The 19,876-nt window shown below is 33.2% G+C and overlaps 1 protein-coding gene across 1 annotated transcript in view; it reads right to left on the bottom strand.

Moving 5' to 3' along the window:
* The window catches only part of LOC109711544 (transcription factor tau subunit sfc1-like), a 38,889-nt gene that overhangs the window by 6,289 nt on the left and 12,724 nt on the right, over window positions 1–19,876 (bottom strand). Inside the window, exons 6-9 of the mRNA XM_020234661.1 lie at window positions 7,315–7,357; window positions 6,774–6,945; window positions 4,509–4,607; window positions 903–971 (exon numbers count right to left, since the gene is read on the bottom strand). Coding sequence (XP_020090250.1) covers window positions 903–971; window positions 4,509–4,607; window positions 6,774–6,945; window positions 7,315–7,357 — 383 coding nt within the window. The remainder of the gene's footprint in view (window positions 1–902; window positions 972–4,508; window positions 4,608–6,773; window positions 6,946–7,314; window positions 7,358–19,876) is intronic.

Raw genomic sequence — 19,876 nt, 5'->3', positions numbered from 1 at the left:
TGGGGTTGTGTCAAGAATTTACTGGCATGATGTGGCTCGGTGCATGCCATGTCACACCAATATGTGCAAGTAACAAAAATACCAATGTGCCAATATACTTTGACATGAAATATTTATTATATTTTTGGCACCACAGTACTCAATTGCTTATTATATGGCTATCTCAAATCTTTTGTTCTTTATTGAGATAACTACTTGCTAAAATCAAAGAAAAGAGGATGTTGAACCGTGCCATCGACACGAAGGTTGTATCGTGCCAATTTCTTGTTGACGCGGTATGGCACGATAGGCACCTAAAACCATGGTTTATCAATTGTTGAGTAGGGAGCGTTACAAAAACCACGTGCCTATTTAAGATAAACTGATATAATCTTCAAGCTGCCTGCAAATTTTAAGCACACCAAGCTAAAACCCTTCGATTGACAGTAACAATAGATACGAGATTAAATGGATCCCTAAAGAAATATGCTTCTATGCCAACTGACTATCTCTATCCATAAACTAGATGAGTTATATACATGATATAGCTTGTCTAAATTTTCTACAGCAATCCAGTTGATTAAGAAAATCCAAAATACATACGCAATAAGTACTTCGTGGGATGAATATTTTCTAGATTACCTCAAATTTTCCATAAAGTGTAATTAAATAAGGAAAGAATGTTTTGGAGAAAGCCACGGTGGAATGTATAGAAGGATAGCTCTACTGGTATTTGGATGTGATTGAACAAGCAACATATCAGACGTAAGCAAACATCAAATCACTAGATTTGATATTATTACTTGGCAAGATAGCAAGCCCTAGTAGAAAAGCAAAGAGATGAATTTTCATTTCACAGCAAAATAGATGTAAAGAGACATAGTGATTAGAGAAACGTAATCGCGAAACAAATAAAGACTCACTCAGTATTAATAGTCAAATCACCAAGATTCCGTAACTGAGGAGGCACCCTGAAATCAACCTTCTGAAATCTGTTCAAAAGCACAAAGATTGAAATCTAGCACTTAGTTCTAAATTGGCACAAAAGAACCAACAAAAAAAAAACTAAAACAGCATAGGACCATAAAAGCTTGGATTATTCAACTGACAGACAACGAAAGTCAATTGCAAAATTGTACAAGTAGTAGCATGTCAGGAAAAAGACTGAAAGAAAAAGAAGAAAACAATATCTGCAAGAATCATAGCATAATTATACCAATGTACGCTCCCAATAGCAAAAAACAGCTGAAACAAGCACCATATGCATAGACATGCATTTCGATGAGCAAATGATTAGGTTTGCGCACTTGATCAAATCATTTAGAACCAGTTTAACATTTTTTAGATCACAAAAAGTCAAATACAAATTATCTGCAGCATAAAAGCATGCGAATCGTTTGTTTGGGGAGTCTTTGCCTTGTGCATCAGAATATGTGCAAATTTAATACTCCAAAACAAGGTTTGTAAAAAATTTACTATGTGCAACAATTTTTTTATTTTCTCGGTTTTGAATAGTATAGATCTTGATGATCTATAACTATTTCAATCCAGAAGCCTCATTATATGTTTTGCTCACTAGCATTTCACATTTTATAAAACAGTTTAAGCTTAAGTTTACACAATCTAACCATTTTAAATATGTGCTTCTCCTCTGTGTGGTGTTCGTGATCACCCTGTACGCACAGATTTATGGATTATTGCATGGAAACATATACCAGATAACAGCAAAATATAGTTAAGTTATGATGTTTATGGCACAGAGAGGGATTTTATTTCACCATCATGCCAATTTAAAGAAAGTAAAATATGGAGCAATTTGGCTGATCTTTCTCATAGGATAACTATCTAAAGCATAACTGTTTATGAATTCCATTCTCCCTCAGAGGATAGGTTTTGGTCCAGAGATCTCCCTTCCCTGGTGTTATCTCTTCTCTGGTGAAAATAAGCTTGATGAGATTCATGAAATTCATGCCTGTTCAAGGTTCATTCAGATGATAAGAAATTTTCAACAGGAAGTAAATCCTTCTCAATTAATATATAACTGGAGATCATTTTCTAGGTTCTTTTTTCACCAACCAAATACAAAACCCCCTTCAGCTAGTTCGATATTAATCCACTGATTTAGGAGTTGCTGAAGGTTATGTTTATCCAAGAGATTGTACTAGTAGGTGGTCACAGTTGTAAAGACAGCTATGTTGTACCATGGCTGGTTAAATTTGTGATAACCAGGGCATGGTTAGGTAAGAGCACCAACTTATAAAGCAGTCTTTACACCCATAAATAATATTTTAGTTTCAACTGGAAAACTGTGGCTTCATATAAACAATAAGATTATTTCTTCACATTTGTTCAATAACTATCAAAAGCGAAATGTAAATACTAAAACAAGTGATATAGGCTACAAATTTTACTTTAAAGTGAAAAAATATACATGCTTACTTCTAAATAGCATTCTGAGGAAATGAACTTATCCTTTTTTGTTGATAATCCATTTGATTATCCTCCTTATTCTCTTTATTACTCTCTTTTTTGAACTCACACTTGAGCAACAAAACATATTAAAGGTCAAATATTTGAATTCAGCAAAATTTAGCAATGATATAAGATCCACTACCAAAAAGCCAAAAAATGACAGTTTTCTAGACTGCCCTCTTGGCTTCTACCTGCTGATTCGGGCAGAGAAAGCACCAACGCATTTCCCTATATGCCTAAGAGGCACATTTAACAACATTGAAAGTAATTACCCAATTTCAGCTTACTTATTCACTATTAAGAAGTACAAGATTGTTGAACCCTAACAACCCCCAAAACCACCATCCCACCTCCCCACCCCAAAAAAAACACACAAAAAAAAGTCTATAAGACCAAAGGCAACTCAAGGACACAAGGAAAACCATTAACGGTCCTTAAAAGGAATAATATGGGAAGTACCACTCTCGGCACACGAGCAAACTGATCTTCTTTGTGATGTTATTTCTGAAAACCTCTTAAGATGTAAACTACCTCTAAACAGTCTAACATACCCAACGGACAATGCTCTAGTACTCACTTTACTTCTGACACAATAGTTCAAATACAGGATTTGAAACACGCCTTCAAACAAAGAATCAATCATTATATCAAAGCCATGCGACTGGCACAGGACATGCTGGTGTGCTACTTAGCACATAACGGCACACCGGCACGCTTCAGCATAAACCCTCTTTTATATATTGGCACAGCCGGCATGAGCAGCATAGGCTAATCGACATGGGTGACACAAGTGACACATGCTGGCTGTGTTCCAATCCATGCCAACTAGCACGAAAATTCTTGCATCAAAACAAATATATAATCCATTCAAAATAGTTTGACAACGTAGATCCTCAAAAGCAATCTTTGAAAGAAAAAAAAAAAGAAAAGAAAAATACGACAAAATTTCTAACGAGTCCACATTCAATACTTATGTAATGAAAAACACCGAAAACCATTCCCAATGCTTTTGTGTCCTATGCTAATCAAAATAACATAGTATTTGGATCGGAAACTGTCATTCTAGATAACCCTGATGCACATCTGACTTCTAACCTCATCAATATAACCACCCAAAGTAACAAGAAGCCTATGATTTTCATATAACTCTGCTTTCCGATGATAATCCTCACTTAGTAGCATCATTCCACACCCTTCATTACTAAATGTGCTTTCCATTCTTACTGTTGAGGCTTCAATCCTTTTTCACTTATTGCAAACTGGAGTTGGCATAAATTTTAAAATCACCAAAATTCTTGTTTAGATAGCTAGCATGTTGTGCTGGCATGAATAAGAAAATAAATTGCAAAAAACCTCATTATACAAACCAAGGTTTTAAGTGCCTGTCGGTACGGACCGTATCTACCATGTCGTACCGTGCCAACAAGATACCGGCACGATACAGACCCCGTGCCGATGGCACAACTCAAAACCCTCTATTCTTTAAATTAGTAAATAATTTTCTCAATAAAGTTCAAAATATGTGATAAAAAAAACATAATAAATAGTTAAAATATTTTGTTGCTAAAGAAAATAAATATTTTATGCTATTATGTGTCGGTACATAAAAATTTTTTTGACCGGCACGCATCGGCACGGCTCGGCACTTACCGTGCCGGCAAGTTTCCTGCACGACCCTGTGCCACGGCACTTAAATCCTTGATACAAACCCTTCAAGTTTATACTACCAACAGCTCGAACATATTAATAAGTTATCCAACTGCACTTTGAGTCCAAAATGCAATCCAAAAGATCTCTCGAGTACTTACAAAAGGAAAATGAAAATGCATATTGCACACATTGGTGAATGCAAATATCCAAAATAACAGAAAGCGAGAAAGAATGAAATGAAGCTCAAAAAATAATAATAAAAATAAATAAATAAATAAATATCTGATCCATAGGAAAAGCATAAACAAAAAATTGGAAATAAGATCCACAGAAAGGAATATAATATAATTGGGTTTTGGGGGGGGGGGGAGGGGATCAGAATGAGAATTACAAAGCAATATTCTTACATCCGCGAATCAGGATCTTTTCGAGGATCATATCCTTTTCGTATCCAAAATCTACCAAACGGTCCAGTAGAAAAATAGTAGCCTGCTCTAAAGAGAAGCCTGAGGAAATCAAGAGCGAATCATAAATCAGACATAATTAAGATGCTTCTGATTGGAGATTTTTTTATTAAAAAAAACCTAGTAAAATAAGGCAACTAGCTAATAACCAGTAAGATGCAAAAGTGTTTTTGGATTTCTCTATTTTCTTTTTCTTTTCTTTTCTTTTTTTTTTTGCTTCTATTGATTTTCATTTACAGTTTCTATTTATGAGAGACAAAAAGGAATAAAATACACAAGACTTGGAAACTTGAAACTTTCGGCTAACTTAGCATTTCAGATCCAATGGGAATTTGGTGAGCTGGATAGTTTTCCTGCACTATCAGATAGCCATAGTAACTTTAATCATAGCCTGATTGTATCGGACTATTTTAGGATGTGTTTGGTTCCACATAAAACAGGGAAAAAAAAATTTCCGTGGAAAGAAGTTTTTGGTGGAAAATTTATTTTACGGTTTTTAGTGTGTGGTTTGTAGGAAAAGAAAATTAGTTTACAGTTACAGTTGTTTGGTTAAATGGTTGAAAGGAAAAAGTATAAATTTTTTTTATTATGTATTCGATATATTATTTATTTATTATTTATGAATTAAATATATGATAAATTTATAAGTATTTAATATAATATATGTAATAGTCTGCATATAATATTATATAAAAATATATAATTTTTATAAATGAAAATATAAAATTAGTTTTTCTTTATTGTTGTTTGGTTGAAAGAAAAAAAAAATTATAAATAAAAAATTATTATATATATTTCTTCTTATTGTATATATTATATAGTGTGGAGCTACTATGCTATCGGAAGTATAGAGAATCTTATGCCTCCAACTTTTTTACCATTGGATCAAAAATTATACAGTTGGGATGATTGCGGTCCCCCCAGGGTTGAATAGTACCCCTAGGGTTGAGTGCTCCCCACAAGGTAATAGTATTAATCCAAAGGTGAGAAATGATCAAAGGGGTTGATCTAAGGGCCAAAAAATCGGAAGCACCAGATCTTCTATACTTCCGATAGCATAGTAGCTCTACTCTATTATATTTATATATATTATCTATATATAATAATTATTGATATATAATAATTATCATATTACATATATTAGTATTATAATTTATATTTATAAAAAAAATATATCTAAAATATATTATACATTAATTATGTAATATAATATATAATAATATATATTAAATACTATAAAATAAATTATTATGTATTTATAAATAATATATATAATATTACACAATAATATATTTAAATAATAAAATTATATATATATATATATATATATAAAAGAGGGGGAGAGAGTCCACAGTTCCACTATGGACTCTCTCTCACGCGGTCCACGAGGTGAGGATGGCCTCGTGGACCGCGCATGCCCAAAAGCCCTGAGCCGCGATTTTGGGAGCTTGTAGTTTTCGTTTTCCGCGGACGGCGAGCGGAAAACGAAAAGTCGAAAACACACATTTTTCGGAGAATCTGTAAAAAGGGTTTTCCAAAATTTTTTTGTACAGATAACCAAACATTGGAAAAAAAGTTTTCAACTGAAAAAAAATTTTCGGAGCACTTTTACAGGGAACCAAACACCACCTTAGTGAAACAACGCGAACTGTTTGAGAAATTGAATCAATAACCCTCAAAGTTCCATTTTCTCACCAATATTAGTAATCGCACATATGTTCTCCCTCTATATGTATTATTAATCTTTATGTGTTTGTAAATTTTAGAGAGTAGGTTGTTCCAAGGTTGCATCTTTTAAACAAAATTCTGGAAGTAGGTCAAAATAAAATGAAGTATCATCTTTCACCTTTTATAAACAGTTCTGGCTGGGACAATTACAACCTAAACATTTATAGAATTCGTATAAAAACATAAGTCTAGTTAATGGGTTTGTTAGTTTACTCTTAATGTCAAAGTATGTTTAGAATTTTTTAGAGCATGTTTTATGAAGTTTGAGAATATTCAGTAGAGCTTGAAATATGAATATAATAGAATGTGATGTCCACTTCTTGAGGTAATTAAACCGTTTTCACAGGATTGCCCCAATTTTGCTCGTTTAGAAACGGTAAAACTAGTACATAAAGCCAATAACAACAAAATCATAAAACATGAAATTCATTAAAAGAAAGTTCATGACATCGATGAAAATTGAAAGAATGGATGGGAAACCTTTTCAACTGATTTTCAGAGACCTGCATGCCATCATCAAGCAAGTGTTCATGAAGTGACCTTCTGGGCCATATTGGCTGTTCCTCAAATAGTTTGCATACAGCCACCTGCCACTCCCACTCAGTTGTATCCCTTGGTATGTTCTCTTCCCAGTTGATCTTCGTTGGAATACTTATATACCATAAGCTCAACAAAGTGTTCAACAAAATATACATTCCCCAAATTAGATCCAACAGTTTTAAATGATGTGACACAATAGACAACAAAGACGGTGATATTTCTTCACACGGATTTTTCCATTTGAAATGATAATAGGCTAATTTTATAGAAACTACTTTAGTTAAATTTATAGTATTTAAACTAGATCCTCAAATCTGAAGTCCACAGGCTCTGAGATGGAATAATAACACTACAGATGAACACAGAATGGTAGCAATAATTTCCTGTACAATCTAAAAATATAAGGAAGCAGATTGCTTAATTGCACTGTAAAAAAAATTTCCATGTATATAGCAAGGATATAAATTCAGAGAAAGGATATTTTGTCTATCGAACGGGATAGCAAGGCATTCATCAATGTCCATCTGCAACAAAAGTAGATGTAATGTCAATTGTTATAATATCTTATATATTAAAAGAATAGCAAGATGAGAAGCAAAAGTATCACATCAAACTTAAGCCATTGATTTGCATCAGAAGTGCAACAGGTACAAGACAATACAATTTGAAAGAAAATATTCAAGTAACAGCTAGACCAAGCAAAATTGCTGCCATGAACCACGTATCATCCAAGCCCTTTCAGAAAAATATAGATTCAGATTTCAATTAGACCACGATTTAAAGATAAGAAAGCTCCAAAACAACAAACAGACCTTTACAATTTGTTACTATCTGATGGCATAGCTTCAGAAATCAATATCAAATTATTGGCTAAAGCAATTAACCTACGAGAAGTTCTTAGGCGAAACTTCAGGCTATCCAACCACTAAATGACCTAGTGAACATTTAACGAACACAGAAAACATAAACCAAACTATGCTCCAGCTCAGCCAATTTTGGTTCAATTAGAATGACTCCAGTAAATTGCTGCAGATAAGACTGCTCCACTTAGGTTCTATTTTCAGTTTTACTCAATGTATAAAATAGCGGCCACAGTGGCCACCACGGCGGATTTCCATGCTTGCCGCCATGCTTTTTGCATAGCGCATATCCATGGTGTTTTGGCACAAAGCGAGCCGCCATGGCAGATGTTGCCCGCCATGGTGGCCATCATGGAAGTTAAAAGGCGACCCCGCTTTGTGGTAATGGGTTGGAAACCCTTCTTCTAAATGGGTTTTAAAACCCCAACACAATAACAGTTTCCAAAAGGGTTTGCGCAAAAGGGTCGACACCTCTGAAGATTAAATATTGAACGCTAGCAATGACCACCTCCTATTCTTCTTCGTGAGGCTTGAAGAACCCATCGCTGAAGAAGCCCATCGCTGAAGATTGAAGAATCCATCGCAGATAGCTTCCTCCTCTTCTTCTTATTCTTCTCCAGGTTTCTTCTTCTTCTGCTCCTCTGTTTTTCTTCTTTCTTTCTTTCTTTCTTTCTTTCTTTCTTAAAAAAAAAATTTCTCAGCTTTTCTTCTTCTTTTCCTCTGTTCTTCTCAGTTTCCCTTCATGTTCTTTCTTACTTGTTGTTGTTCTGCTGGCTGCAGCTTATGAAGTTATGCAACCAGAACTTATCGCATGCAATTGCCCCGTAATGTGTTTTATTTATTTGCATAGGAATAGCATACATATTTCATTGTTACATAAGCACGAATAAAGCATTATGTGGGTACTTTCATTTTGGTTGTTTACACATCATCATGTTCTGCTCTTTATTTGAAGTAGGTTCTTTACTTCTAACTGTAGAGTTCTTTCCAACTTTACTACGTTTGCTCCTTTCCTTACCTGTTCTACTTTTCAGTTATATAGACTTAGTGGATAGGTCGTTGGCGTCGGTAACGGTACCCACTGAGGACTCCTTGTTTTATAGTAATTCTCGCGCCCGATGTTACCACTTTTCTTGCAGAGTCATCTGTTCTTGCTGCCGCCACAGATCGAGGTAAGAGAGTCGCGAGCTAAATCCCTGTCTACCCAAGTCGTAGAGCTAGAGTACCATTTTGGAGATAGTTGTTCTGCTTATAGTCTTGTACATACAACTGTATTTATTTTTGTTTCACAGTTTAGAGTTGTGGGGCGATGTGATGCAGACCGAACTCAACCCGTCTCATCACCCGAATTTCAGGTCTATCAACGAAGGCGACGCAAGTTGGCGCCCGAACCCACTATATGGATCTGAAGATTATTCTTGATTTACTNTTTTTTTTTTTTTTTTTTTTTTTTTTTTTTTTTTTTTTTTTTTTTTTTTTTTTTTTTTTTTTTTTTTTTTTTTTTTTTTTTTTTTTTTTTTTTTTTTTTTTTTTTTTTTTTTTTTTTTTTTTTTTTTTTTTTTTTTTTTTTTTTTTTTTTTTTTTTTTTTTTTTTTTTTTTTTTTTTTTTTTTTTTTTTTTTTTTTTTTTTTTTTTTTTTTTTTTTTTTTTTTTTTTTTTTTTTTTTTTTTTTTTTTTTTTTTTTTTTTTTTTTTTTTTTTTTTTTTTTTTTTTTTTTTTTTTTTTTTTTTTTTTTTTTTTTTTTTTTTTTTTTTTTTTTTTTTTTTTTTTTTTTTTTTTTTTTTTTTTTTTTTTTTTTTTTTTTTTTTTTTTTTTTTTTTTTTTTTTTTTTTTTTTTTTTTTTTTTTTTTTTTTTTTTTTTTTTTTTTTTTTTTTTTTTTTTTTTTTTTTTTTTTTTTTTTTTTTTTTTTTTTTTTTTTTTTTTTTTTTTTTTTTTTTTTTTTTTTTTTTTTTTTTTTTTTTTTTTTTTTTTTTTTTTTTTTTTTTTTTTTTTTTTTTTTTTTTTTTTTTTTTTTTTTTTTTTTTTTTTTTAACTTATACCTTAAAACTTAAATTAAAGGGTATTTGTAGGCGAAATCTATTACTATTAAATCCTAATTAAATTGGGATGGACAAGTGTATGTCTAAAAAGTATAGTTTGACGGACAGTTCATAGTAAAACAAGAAAGGAAATAGATAAATATAGGTCTTGAAAGATATTCTGAGTATGTTTAAAAATAGGATGAAGGTCAAATTTAAAATCTCCGTAATGGAAAATAAGTTGGTTCAAATATTTTGGTGTAGGTCCCGTATGGTACTCCCTTCTAGAAATCACGATAAAAATTTTCTCGATTGTTTTTTATATTTCTAAAACTCTTTATCTTATTAAATTTTCGATGATGCAATTTTCCTAAAACTTGGACTTATGATGAAATTTAATTTTCTAAGATGGATAATACCACTTAAGACACAGTGTTGGTGCACAAGACCCTCCTGGCGTACAGTTTTCAAAGAACCTCGCTCTAACGCCGCAAAGCACTTCGGGCTATCAATGGTGAATTTTACAGAGCATTTCTCTTATCAAATCTGCCAAGCATATATGCTTTACACTTGCTTAAGCTGAAATAATTACCCAGAGAGAACTCATAAATTTTCATTAAGAGTCCAAGGAAAGGGAATCATGGGGCAAAGAAAATGCCATGGATAGAAGAGTTCGAGAAATATAATATTAACAAAGGATAAAACTTACATCACAACGCTAGAAGGTTTCCCTTCCGGGACTTCCCGGGGGGGAAGAAAAGACTTGTTTGTACAGACTCCTTATTCCAAGATGCAGTTGATGGAAAGAATATTTACAGGAAAAGCATGAAAATAAAAGCCATTGGAAATATTTGTGGAGCTAGGGTGCTATTTCTAATAGGATGGATGCTTCATTCTTCACTTGTCGTCGAAAAGATCTTCCTTTAAGCTTCAGTGCTTCTTCATATAAGGCAGTGGTTAATTGGATTTTTTCTCTTGTGGTGCTTTGCTCTGAATGTATCGATGCTCTGAGGGAAGAAGGGAGGCCTCTTTTTATAGGCAAAAGAGGAGGCGGTTTGGTGGAGGAAAACCGCGGCGGCACCCGGAATTCTTCAAAACTGCGGCTGCCCAGGTATTGGAATGTGACGTCATGATGATGCGGGGGCCCATAGGTTTCTCAAAAAAACCAGGGGCGGAGAAGGTTTTGCTGTGGACGGAATCATTAGCGGGGCGAGGCCCTTTTGGAGTTCTATGGTCTTGGTGCATGAACGCCGTCCACGTGTTGTTCCATTAGTTGTCCATTGGTGGCCACGTGTTCCATTGGTGGCCACGTGTTGATCCATCATTTGCTCGTTGGAGGCCAAAAATTGTAGTGCTCAGAATTTTGAAAAAGTCGGATTTTTTGAAATGGTGGTGTCTGTTTGGGAACAGACCTTTGAACCTTCTTTTTGGTGGTGGAGTTAGATCACAAGGTGATTGGTGGAAAATTAAAGTCCTAAACTAAAAATCCTTATTTTTGCCTGTGAAAGAATCACAGCGGGTTAACTCTTTTTTTTTTTTTCTTTTTCTGATTTTTTCTTTCTTTTCTTGAATTTTTTCTTTTTTTTTTTCTCTTTTTTCATTTTCGAATTTTTTCTTTGGTTTTTTCATTTCCAGATTCTTTCTTCTTCTTTTGATATTTCCACTTTTCTCTGAAAAATTTTTGTTTTTTCCTTTTTCTTTTTGCTTTTTTCTGGATTTTCTTTTTTTTTTTTTAGCAGTGTCCTACTAAGTGGACTATACGGAAAAACAGATGCGTAGCTGAAAAACAGATGCGGAACTGAAATAAATATGTACAAATATGTACAGAATATCCGAACCAGATCCGAACCAGATGTTAAGCATTTTCCCCTAATTTGCTGATTTTGGGAGAAGATGCTTCTAGTATCATAGGATCTTCTTGTCTCTCTTTTGTGTTACCTATACTAGGGTTTGGTATTGGTTCTGAAGAAGGTTCAAGTTTTGGTAATGGTTTGGCAATTGGCTGTGGATTTTTCTTAGGTGAAAATTTTTGTAGTGGAAAAGATGCGGATGATATAGGAATGGGTTTTACTGAGGTGGATGGATGGACTACTGGGATTAGTGAGTTTTGAAAAGGCGTATTTATATTGGTAATAGGAGGAAAGACCAAACTTGGTGTTATTGTCATTATAGGAGGATACTTTGGAAGAGGAGAAGAGGGGGATTGAGATAGAGATACAATACCTTGTTATGGACGATTCTTGAGGTCTCTGATCTGCTGTTCTAAAATAGCAATCCTTTGGAGATTGTTCTGATCCTTTGTTCTTAGTTCATCACAAATAATATTTAGCTTTTGAAGCTGTGTGGCCATTGTTGAGCAGTTGTCACAGAAACTATTTTTCTCAAGTTTGTGGGTGGATGGAGAGGTTTGATTTTGTGGAGAAGAACGAATAGTGGGAGAAATAAAAAAATTTGGACCAAAGTGGGTGCGAGCAATGTCTAAGGCTTCAGAGATAGAATGAAAACCTTTGTAGAGAGTTTGTGGAAAAGTAATATGTGGAAAGATAAAAACACATAGTTTGAAAACCTTGAAATATCATATAAACGGAAAATTTTGGCTGAAGATATCCTGCTATAATAGATTGTCAAAACATTTTGTCCATCAAGTTGTAACATAAAATTCTAGTAAGCTTATATTGGTAATCTAAATTGTAATCTTGAAGATTTAGTTTGTCCCAAATATATTGCTGGCAAATATCTTCCCAGTCATCGTTGTCTGTAATACCTTCAGGTGGATAACCAAATAATATTCTGATGTCTCTAATAATTTTGTTTTGGTCTTGCAAATCATAATATTGAAGGTTAAGTCCATCTCAAAAATATTGTTGGTAATAAATTTCCCATTCGTATTCAGGGCAGTGACATACGCCTGAAAACCAGATCTGCAAATCGCTTTTGTCTTGAATTCTGTCTAACCATAACTGTCTATTTTGTGAATTTTCGAGCCTTTTGTAAAGACTTTGTCTATTGTATTCGTCACATGCTGCTCGTAAGGCGTCTTCACCTAAATGCTTAAATCAAGAAAGGATAATGTAATTTTGTATATTGATCCAGACATTTCAGGCTCAAACAAAGACATGGATCCTCGATATTGCCCAATTATCGACGACATATTACCCGCTTCTCTTAAATCATCTGAAGAACCTCTTGATGATATAATCCAAGACATACATAGGTTATTTGAAGACCCATTTGCAGTTATGCCTTTCCACATTATCCTTTCATATTTGACACAAATTAGAGTAAGCACATATATTATGTTCCTACTGTCACTTTTAAGATTCAAAAATATATAGATGTTGGTTTTCAAGAAAATATAAAGAAAAAAAACCTTGTTGCATGAAGATGAAAAGTTACAGGAGTGACAGTAAGGAAAAAAATTACGAAATGAAAATTACAGAAGTGACAGTAAGAAAATAATATGTTCTATTTTAAAGCATCGACATCTAAGAACTAAGAAAATTATAGAAGAGTGATAGTAGGGAAAAAATATTACGAAGTGAAAATTACAGAAGGAGTGATAGTATGGAAGTGACATACAATATCTATACTATTTATAAAATCGTGAGTTTTGAATTTTTTTCTCTTTCCAAAAATGCCTCTATCATTTTTTACTAATATTTTTATGTCCAGTAATTTTCAGCCAATCATTTCAAATAATTAACTATGTAATAATTTATTCCCAAATAAAGATAAATATTTTCTTTCTTATGCGTAATATCTGCACCCGCCAATTCTTTCGCAACGTAATAGGTGACTTTGAAATAAAATCCCCTTCATTATAGGTGATTTTTAATAGCATTATAAAAGATATTAATTTTTTGCCATTAGATCTTATTTAATGATTGAAAATAAAATTATCTGTTACTTTTTATGACAATATTACCCTCGCATTTATATCCTATTTTCTATCTACGCGTTTCTCAAATATTTTCCTTCTCACGCGTAATATCCGCACCAGTCAATTCTTTCACAACGTAATATCCGTGAATTTCTCAAATATCTCATTAATCCACCTATCATTATAGTAAATAGAATAGATACGATGACATGTAGCAAGCATATAGAAAGCCACGTATCAGCTTCTGACATAAAGTTCATAAAGGGTTTTTCTTAAAAAATCTAATTTTATTTTCCCTAAAGTATTATTTCCTTAAAAAATCTAATTTTATTTTTCCTAAAGTAGAAAATCTATATTTGAGTTTGACACGGAGATTTTCTATATAGTAAAAGATATTATTTTCTTAAAAAATCTATTTTTTTTTCTAAAATAAAAAATNTAAATCCAGAAAGGATAATGTGGAAAGGAATAACTGCAAATGGGTCTTCAAAAAACCTATGTATGTCTTGGATTATATCATCAAGAGGTTCTTCAGATGATTTAAGAGAAGCGGGTAATATGTCGTCGATAATTGGGCAATATCGAGGATCCATGTCTTTGTTTGAGCCTGAAATGTCTGGATCAATATACATTATGTTAATATACATATTTACAGTCTAGTAGAGAGAATTCTTTTAAATGGATAATCTCCAAATATCAGATATAATATTGTCTAAGGGTTCTTCAAATAGTCTCCATATGTCTGTAAGAATATTATCTTGAAGGCATAATTCACAAAGAATTTGTCTGAGTTCTGTTATTCCAAAATCTTCACTAAAATCTTCACTTTCTTCCAGGATAGTTTCCAAAGTAAAAAACATTCTTTGGGTATGATTATGGGTTGTATTTCTTTCGTCATTGTCTTCTGTTTCCAATGTGTCTTCGTCTCTTTGTCTGTTTTCTTCTATAGCGCTGAACCACCACATGTCTAGTTCATTTTGTTCAACCATAGTATTGTAAAAGTCTGGATCAGCGAATTCTGGAAGTTCGTCATCATAAGTCTTGCAAACCATTTTTATAAGGTCTTGTATTTTTGAAAAGTTTAAGGTCAAAGAGATTTATTAGTAGAACTGGAAGTCTGATTTTTTTATGTACTAGGAGTGTTAGGAGATCTAGGTTCTGGTGAAGTTAAATAGCGTGGGATTTTTCTATGAAAGTTCCATGGCTGGATAACTTTCTTTGGAAGGGTATCTTTTGAATGCTCTTGAAATTGGAGTGAAGAAAAATGCTTTGTTACTTCTTGTATAATAGGGGTTGTATCTATGGTAGGAGTAATGCTTTCAGCTTGCTTTTGTTGTATCACCAAATTTTCTAATGTATGTATTCTACTGTGTAATCCTAATAAAAGTTGTATAATAGTATTGTTCTGTTTAATTATAACTTGTTCAGATAAGGCTTGTGGGAGATGGGATGAAAATCCTATAGAAGTTTTGTCAGGACTATAAGGTTGTACTTTTGATAAAGTTTTATGTAAGATTTCAGCTTCAAGGTGCTCGGGATTAGTCATCCAAGAGAAATTTGTTTAATTTCAGCTAACCTTTGAAGACTTGAATGTAAATCTTGTTCAATTTTTAGTAGTTTTTGTTCTATCCTTTGAGGTCTTGCCTCTAGTTGATTTAGTCTGAAGTCGATATTGGAAAGTCTTTGTTCTACTAAAGTAATTCTGTTTGTGTCCTAATTGTCTGATCAAGTCTAAGTACAAGTTGTTGAAGAGTCCTTAGTGGATCTATTTTGAAATATTTTTATGAAAACCAAATGTAAAGGTATGGAATTTTCCTGTGAGATGGTAAATAATAAAAGGATAAGGAAGGTTTAGATTTGATAAAGTCTTATCATATAATGTTAAAAATGCAAATAATAAAAGGGCTCTTTGTCTTTTTGATTTTCTTTTAATTCTAGCCGTGTTTATAAACTTATAAAGAACAAGTAGAGTTTGGAGAGGAGTCTAAGAGTCTTATTAGTTTATTAAGAAGTTCTGAGTGGGAATTACTATTTTTTTCTATAACTACTAAAATCTGTTGGATACTGAAAAGGACAATTAGAATGCTTAAAAGACACAAAGATGGGACTAGCATTAAAATCTTCATGGAGGAGGAGGAGGTCGTCTGGAAAGAATATCAAAAAGATGAGGGTAGTGTATAAGTTCTTTATCTAAGGCAAGTATGATACAGAAAAATAGATCTAGATACCTATGAGGTTCAATGTAGAATGTTTTCAAAACACGAAAATGTACTAAAGTTCCAATAGGATGATTAGCGTAAATAGGATTGTTTATTGGATCCCAATTAAAGGCGTCTACGTCAAAAGCGTCTTCAACTGTTATTTCCAAAAATCTTCTTCGTCCAATATGGACGATATTGTATCGCCAGTTGAATTGTCTTGGGCTTGTGGTATTTTCACTATAGTCTGAACTACTAAGGTCTTCTTGTTCTTGATCTCTTAGAATTTCGTCACTATTGTTATTGTCTTCGAACTGTCTTAGATTTTCGTCGCCGTTGTTATCTGCTTCGTAATCTTCGTAATCAGGTAAAATTTCGTCTTCGTTTGGATTAGCCAGTGTATTAATTATCTCCGAACAATATGAAATACAAGAAAAGGGTCTATTTCCCAAAGCTGATATATAAGTTGTAAAAAGTTAATTATAAGATGGAGTGGTATTCCTAAGGTTAAGGAAACCAAAATAAAAGTTTTAATATAATAAGGGGTAAAGAGAAAGTCTAAAATGGAGTCAACAATACAATATAAACTTGCTAAAAGAAATCTAAAGGTAGAGTCTATAAGTAGATATATTTGTATGTCTTTATCCAGTTTGAAATGTAAGAAATAACAATTTGATGATTAATGTTTCTTTGGGCCAATATAACGAAAAGGCCAAGTAATAAGATATGGGTCAAAAGTTTCCCAATATATTATTAATATATCTAATATATTGTATATGATGTCTTCTAGAAATCCTAACAGAAGTAAGGCGAGGATAAAAGTTGTTAGGGGAAAAGGTTGGTCTGTGATGTTACAGAAAAGTTGATCTGGAAACCCATTAACTAGACTTCTGTTTTTATACGAATTCTATAAATGTTTAGGTTGTAATTGTCCCAGCCAGAACTGTTTATAAAAGGTGAAAGATGATACTCCATTTAAAAGAATTCTCTCTACTAGACTGTAAACATGTGTTAGACTGTAAATATGTATATTAACATAATGTATATTGATCCAGACATTTCAGGCTCAAACAAAGACATGGATCCTCGATATTGCCCATTTATCGACGACATATTACACGCTTCTCTTAAATCATCTGAAGAACCTCTTGATGATATAATCCAAGACATACATAGGTTATTTGAAGACCCATTTGCAGTTATTCCTTTCCACATTATCCTTTCTGGATTTAAGCATTTAGGTGAAGACGCCTTACGAGCAGCATGTGACGAATACAATAGACAAAGTCTTTACAAAAGGCTCGAAAATTCACAAAATAGACTGTTATGGTTAGACAGAATTCAAGACAAAAGCGATTTGCAGATCTGGTTTTCAGGCGTATGTCACTACCCTGAATACGAATGGAAAATTTATTACCAACAATATTTTCGAGATGGACTTAACCTTCAATATTATGATTTGCAAGACCAAAACAAAATTATTAGAGACATCAGAATATTATTTGGTTATCCACCTGAAGGTATTACAGACAACGATGACTGGGAAGATATTTGCCAGCAATATATTTGGGACAAACTAAATCTTCAAGATTACAATTTAGATTACCAATATAAGCTTACTAGAATTTTATGTTACAACTTGATGGACAAAATGTTTTGACAATCTATTATAGCAGGATATCTTCAGCCAAAGTTTTCCGTTTATATGATATTTCAAGGTTTTCAAACTATGTGTTTTTATCTTTCCACATATTACTTTTCCACAAACTCTCTACAAAGGTTTTCATTCTATCTCTGAAGCCTTAGACATTGCTCGTACCCACTTTGGTCCAAATTTTTTTATTTCTCCCACTATTCGTTCTTCTCCACAAAATCAAACCTCTCCATCCACCCACAAACTTGAGAAAAATAGTTTCTGTGACAACTGCTCAACAATGGCCACACAGCTTCAAAAGCTAAATATTATTTGTGATGAACTAAGAACAAAGGATCAGAACAATCTCCAAAGGATTGCTATTTTAGAACAGTAGTTCAGAGATCTCAAGAATCCTCCATAACAAGGTAGTGTATCTCTATCTCAATCCCCCTCTTCTCCTCTTCCAAAGTATCCTCCTATAATGACAATAACACCAAGTTTGGTCTTTCCTCCTATTACCAATATAAATACGCCTTTTCAAAACTCACTAATCCCAGTAGTCCATCCATCCACCTCAGTAAAACCCATTCCTATATCATCCGCATCTTTTCCACTACAAAAATTTTCACCTAAGAAACATCCACAGCCAATTGCCAAACCATTACCAAAACTTGAACCTTCTTCAGAACCAATACCAAACCCTAGTATAGGTAACACAAAAGAGAGACAAGAAGATCCCATGATACTAGAAGCATCTTCTCCCAAAATCAGCAAATTAGGGGAAAATGCTTAACATCTGGTTCGGATCTGGTTCGGATATTCTATACATATTTGTACATATTTATTTCAGTTCCGCATCTGTTTTTCAGCTACGCATCTGTTTTTCCGTATAGTCCACTTAGTAGGACACTGCTAAAAAAAAAAAAATGAAAATCTAGAAAAAAGCAAAAACAAAAAGGAAAAAACAAAAATTTTCCAGAGAAAAGTGGAAATATCAAAAGAAGAAGAAAGAATCTGGAAATGAAAAAACCAAAGAAAAAATTCGAAAATGAAAAAAGAGAAAAAAAAAAGAAAAAATTCAAGAAAAGAAAGAAAAAATCAGAAAAAGAAAAAAGAAAAAATAGTTAACCCGCTGTGATTCTTTCACAGGCAAAAATAAGGGCTTTTAGTTTAGGACTTTAATTTTCCACCAATCACCTTGTGATCCAACTCCACCACCAAAAACAAGGTTCAAAGGTCTGTTCCCAAACAAACACCACCATTTCAGAAAATCCGACTTTTTCAAAATTCTGAGCACTACAATTTTTGGCCTCCAACGAGCAAATGACGGATCAACACGTGGCCACCAATGGAACACGTGGCCACCAATGGACAACTAATGGAACAACACGTGGACGACGTTCATGCACCAAGACCATAGAACTCCAAAAGGGCCTCGCCAATGATTCCATCCACAGCAAAACCTTCTCCGCCCCTGGTTTTTTTTGAGAAACCTATGGGCCCCCGCATCATCATGACGTCACATTCCAATACCTGGGCAGCCGCAGTTTTAAAGAATTCCGGGTGCCGCCGCGGTTTTCCTCCACCAAAACCGCCTCCTCTTTTGCCTATAAAAAGAGGCCTCCCTTCTTCCCTCAGAGCATCGATACATTCAGAGCAAAGCACCACAAGAGAAAAAATCCGATTAACCACTGCCTCATATGAAGAAGCACTGAAGCTTAAAGGAAGATCTTTTCGACGACAAGTGAAGAATGAAGCATCCATCCTATTAGAAATAGCACCCTAGCTCCACAAATATTTCCAATGGCTATTATTTTCATGCTTTTCCTGTAAATATTTTTTCCATCAACTGCATCCTGGAATAAGGAGTCTGTACAAACAAGTCTTTTCTTTCCCCCCGGGAAGTCCCGGAAGGGAAACCTTCTAGCGTTGTGATGTAAGTTGTTCTAAGGTAGAGTTTTAAGAAACCTTCTAGCGTTGTAATGTATTTTTTACAGAGCTATCAATCTTAATTATATAGTACATATTAAAGTACACAAGCTAGAGAAAAAAAAATTTAGACCAAAGTAAATATTCAACTAAAATGCAAAATTCAATCCTGCTCTATTATCTATGAACTGGTGTGCACAACAATTTACATTTACATATTGATGTGCGAAATAAAATGATAACTAAAATTGATATGAAAAATTACAAATGACATTAATATTTAAGCATATAATGAGATCAACTAAACTTTCATATTTGACACAAATTAGAGTAAGCACATATATATTATGTTTCTACTGTCACTTTTAAGATTCAAAAATATATAGATGTTGGTTTTCAAGAAAATATAAAGAAAAAAAACCTTGGTGCATTGAAGATGAAAAGTTACAGGAGTGACAGTAGGGAAAAAAATTACGAAATGAAAATTACAGAAGTGACAGTAAAGAAATAATATGTTCTAT

Source organism: Ananas comosus, linkage group 6, assembly GCF_001540865.1.
Source record: "Ananas comosus cultivar F153 linkage group 6, ASM154086v1, whole genome shotgun sequence".
Lineage (NCBI taxonomy): Eukaryota > Viridiplantae > Streptophyta > Magnoliopsida > Poales > Bromeliaceae > Ananas > Ananas comosus.
The sequence above is the reverse complement of the archived record's forward strand: the minus strand, read 5'-3'. Positions and strand labels throughout refer to the sequence as shown.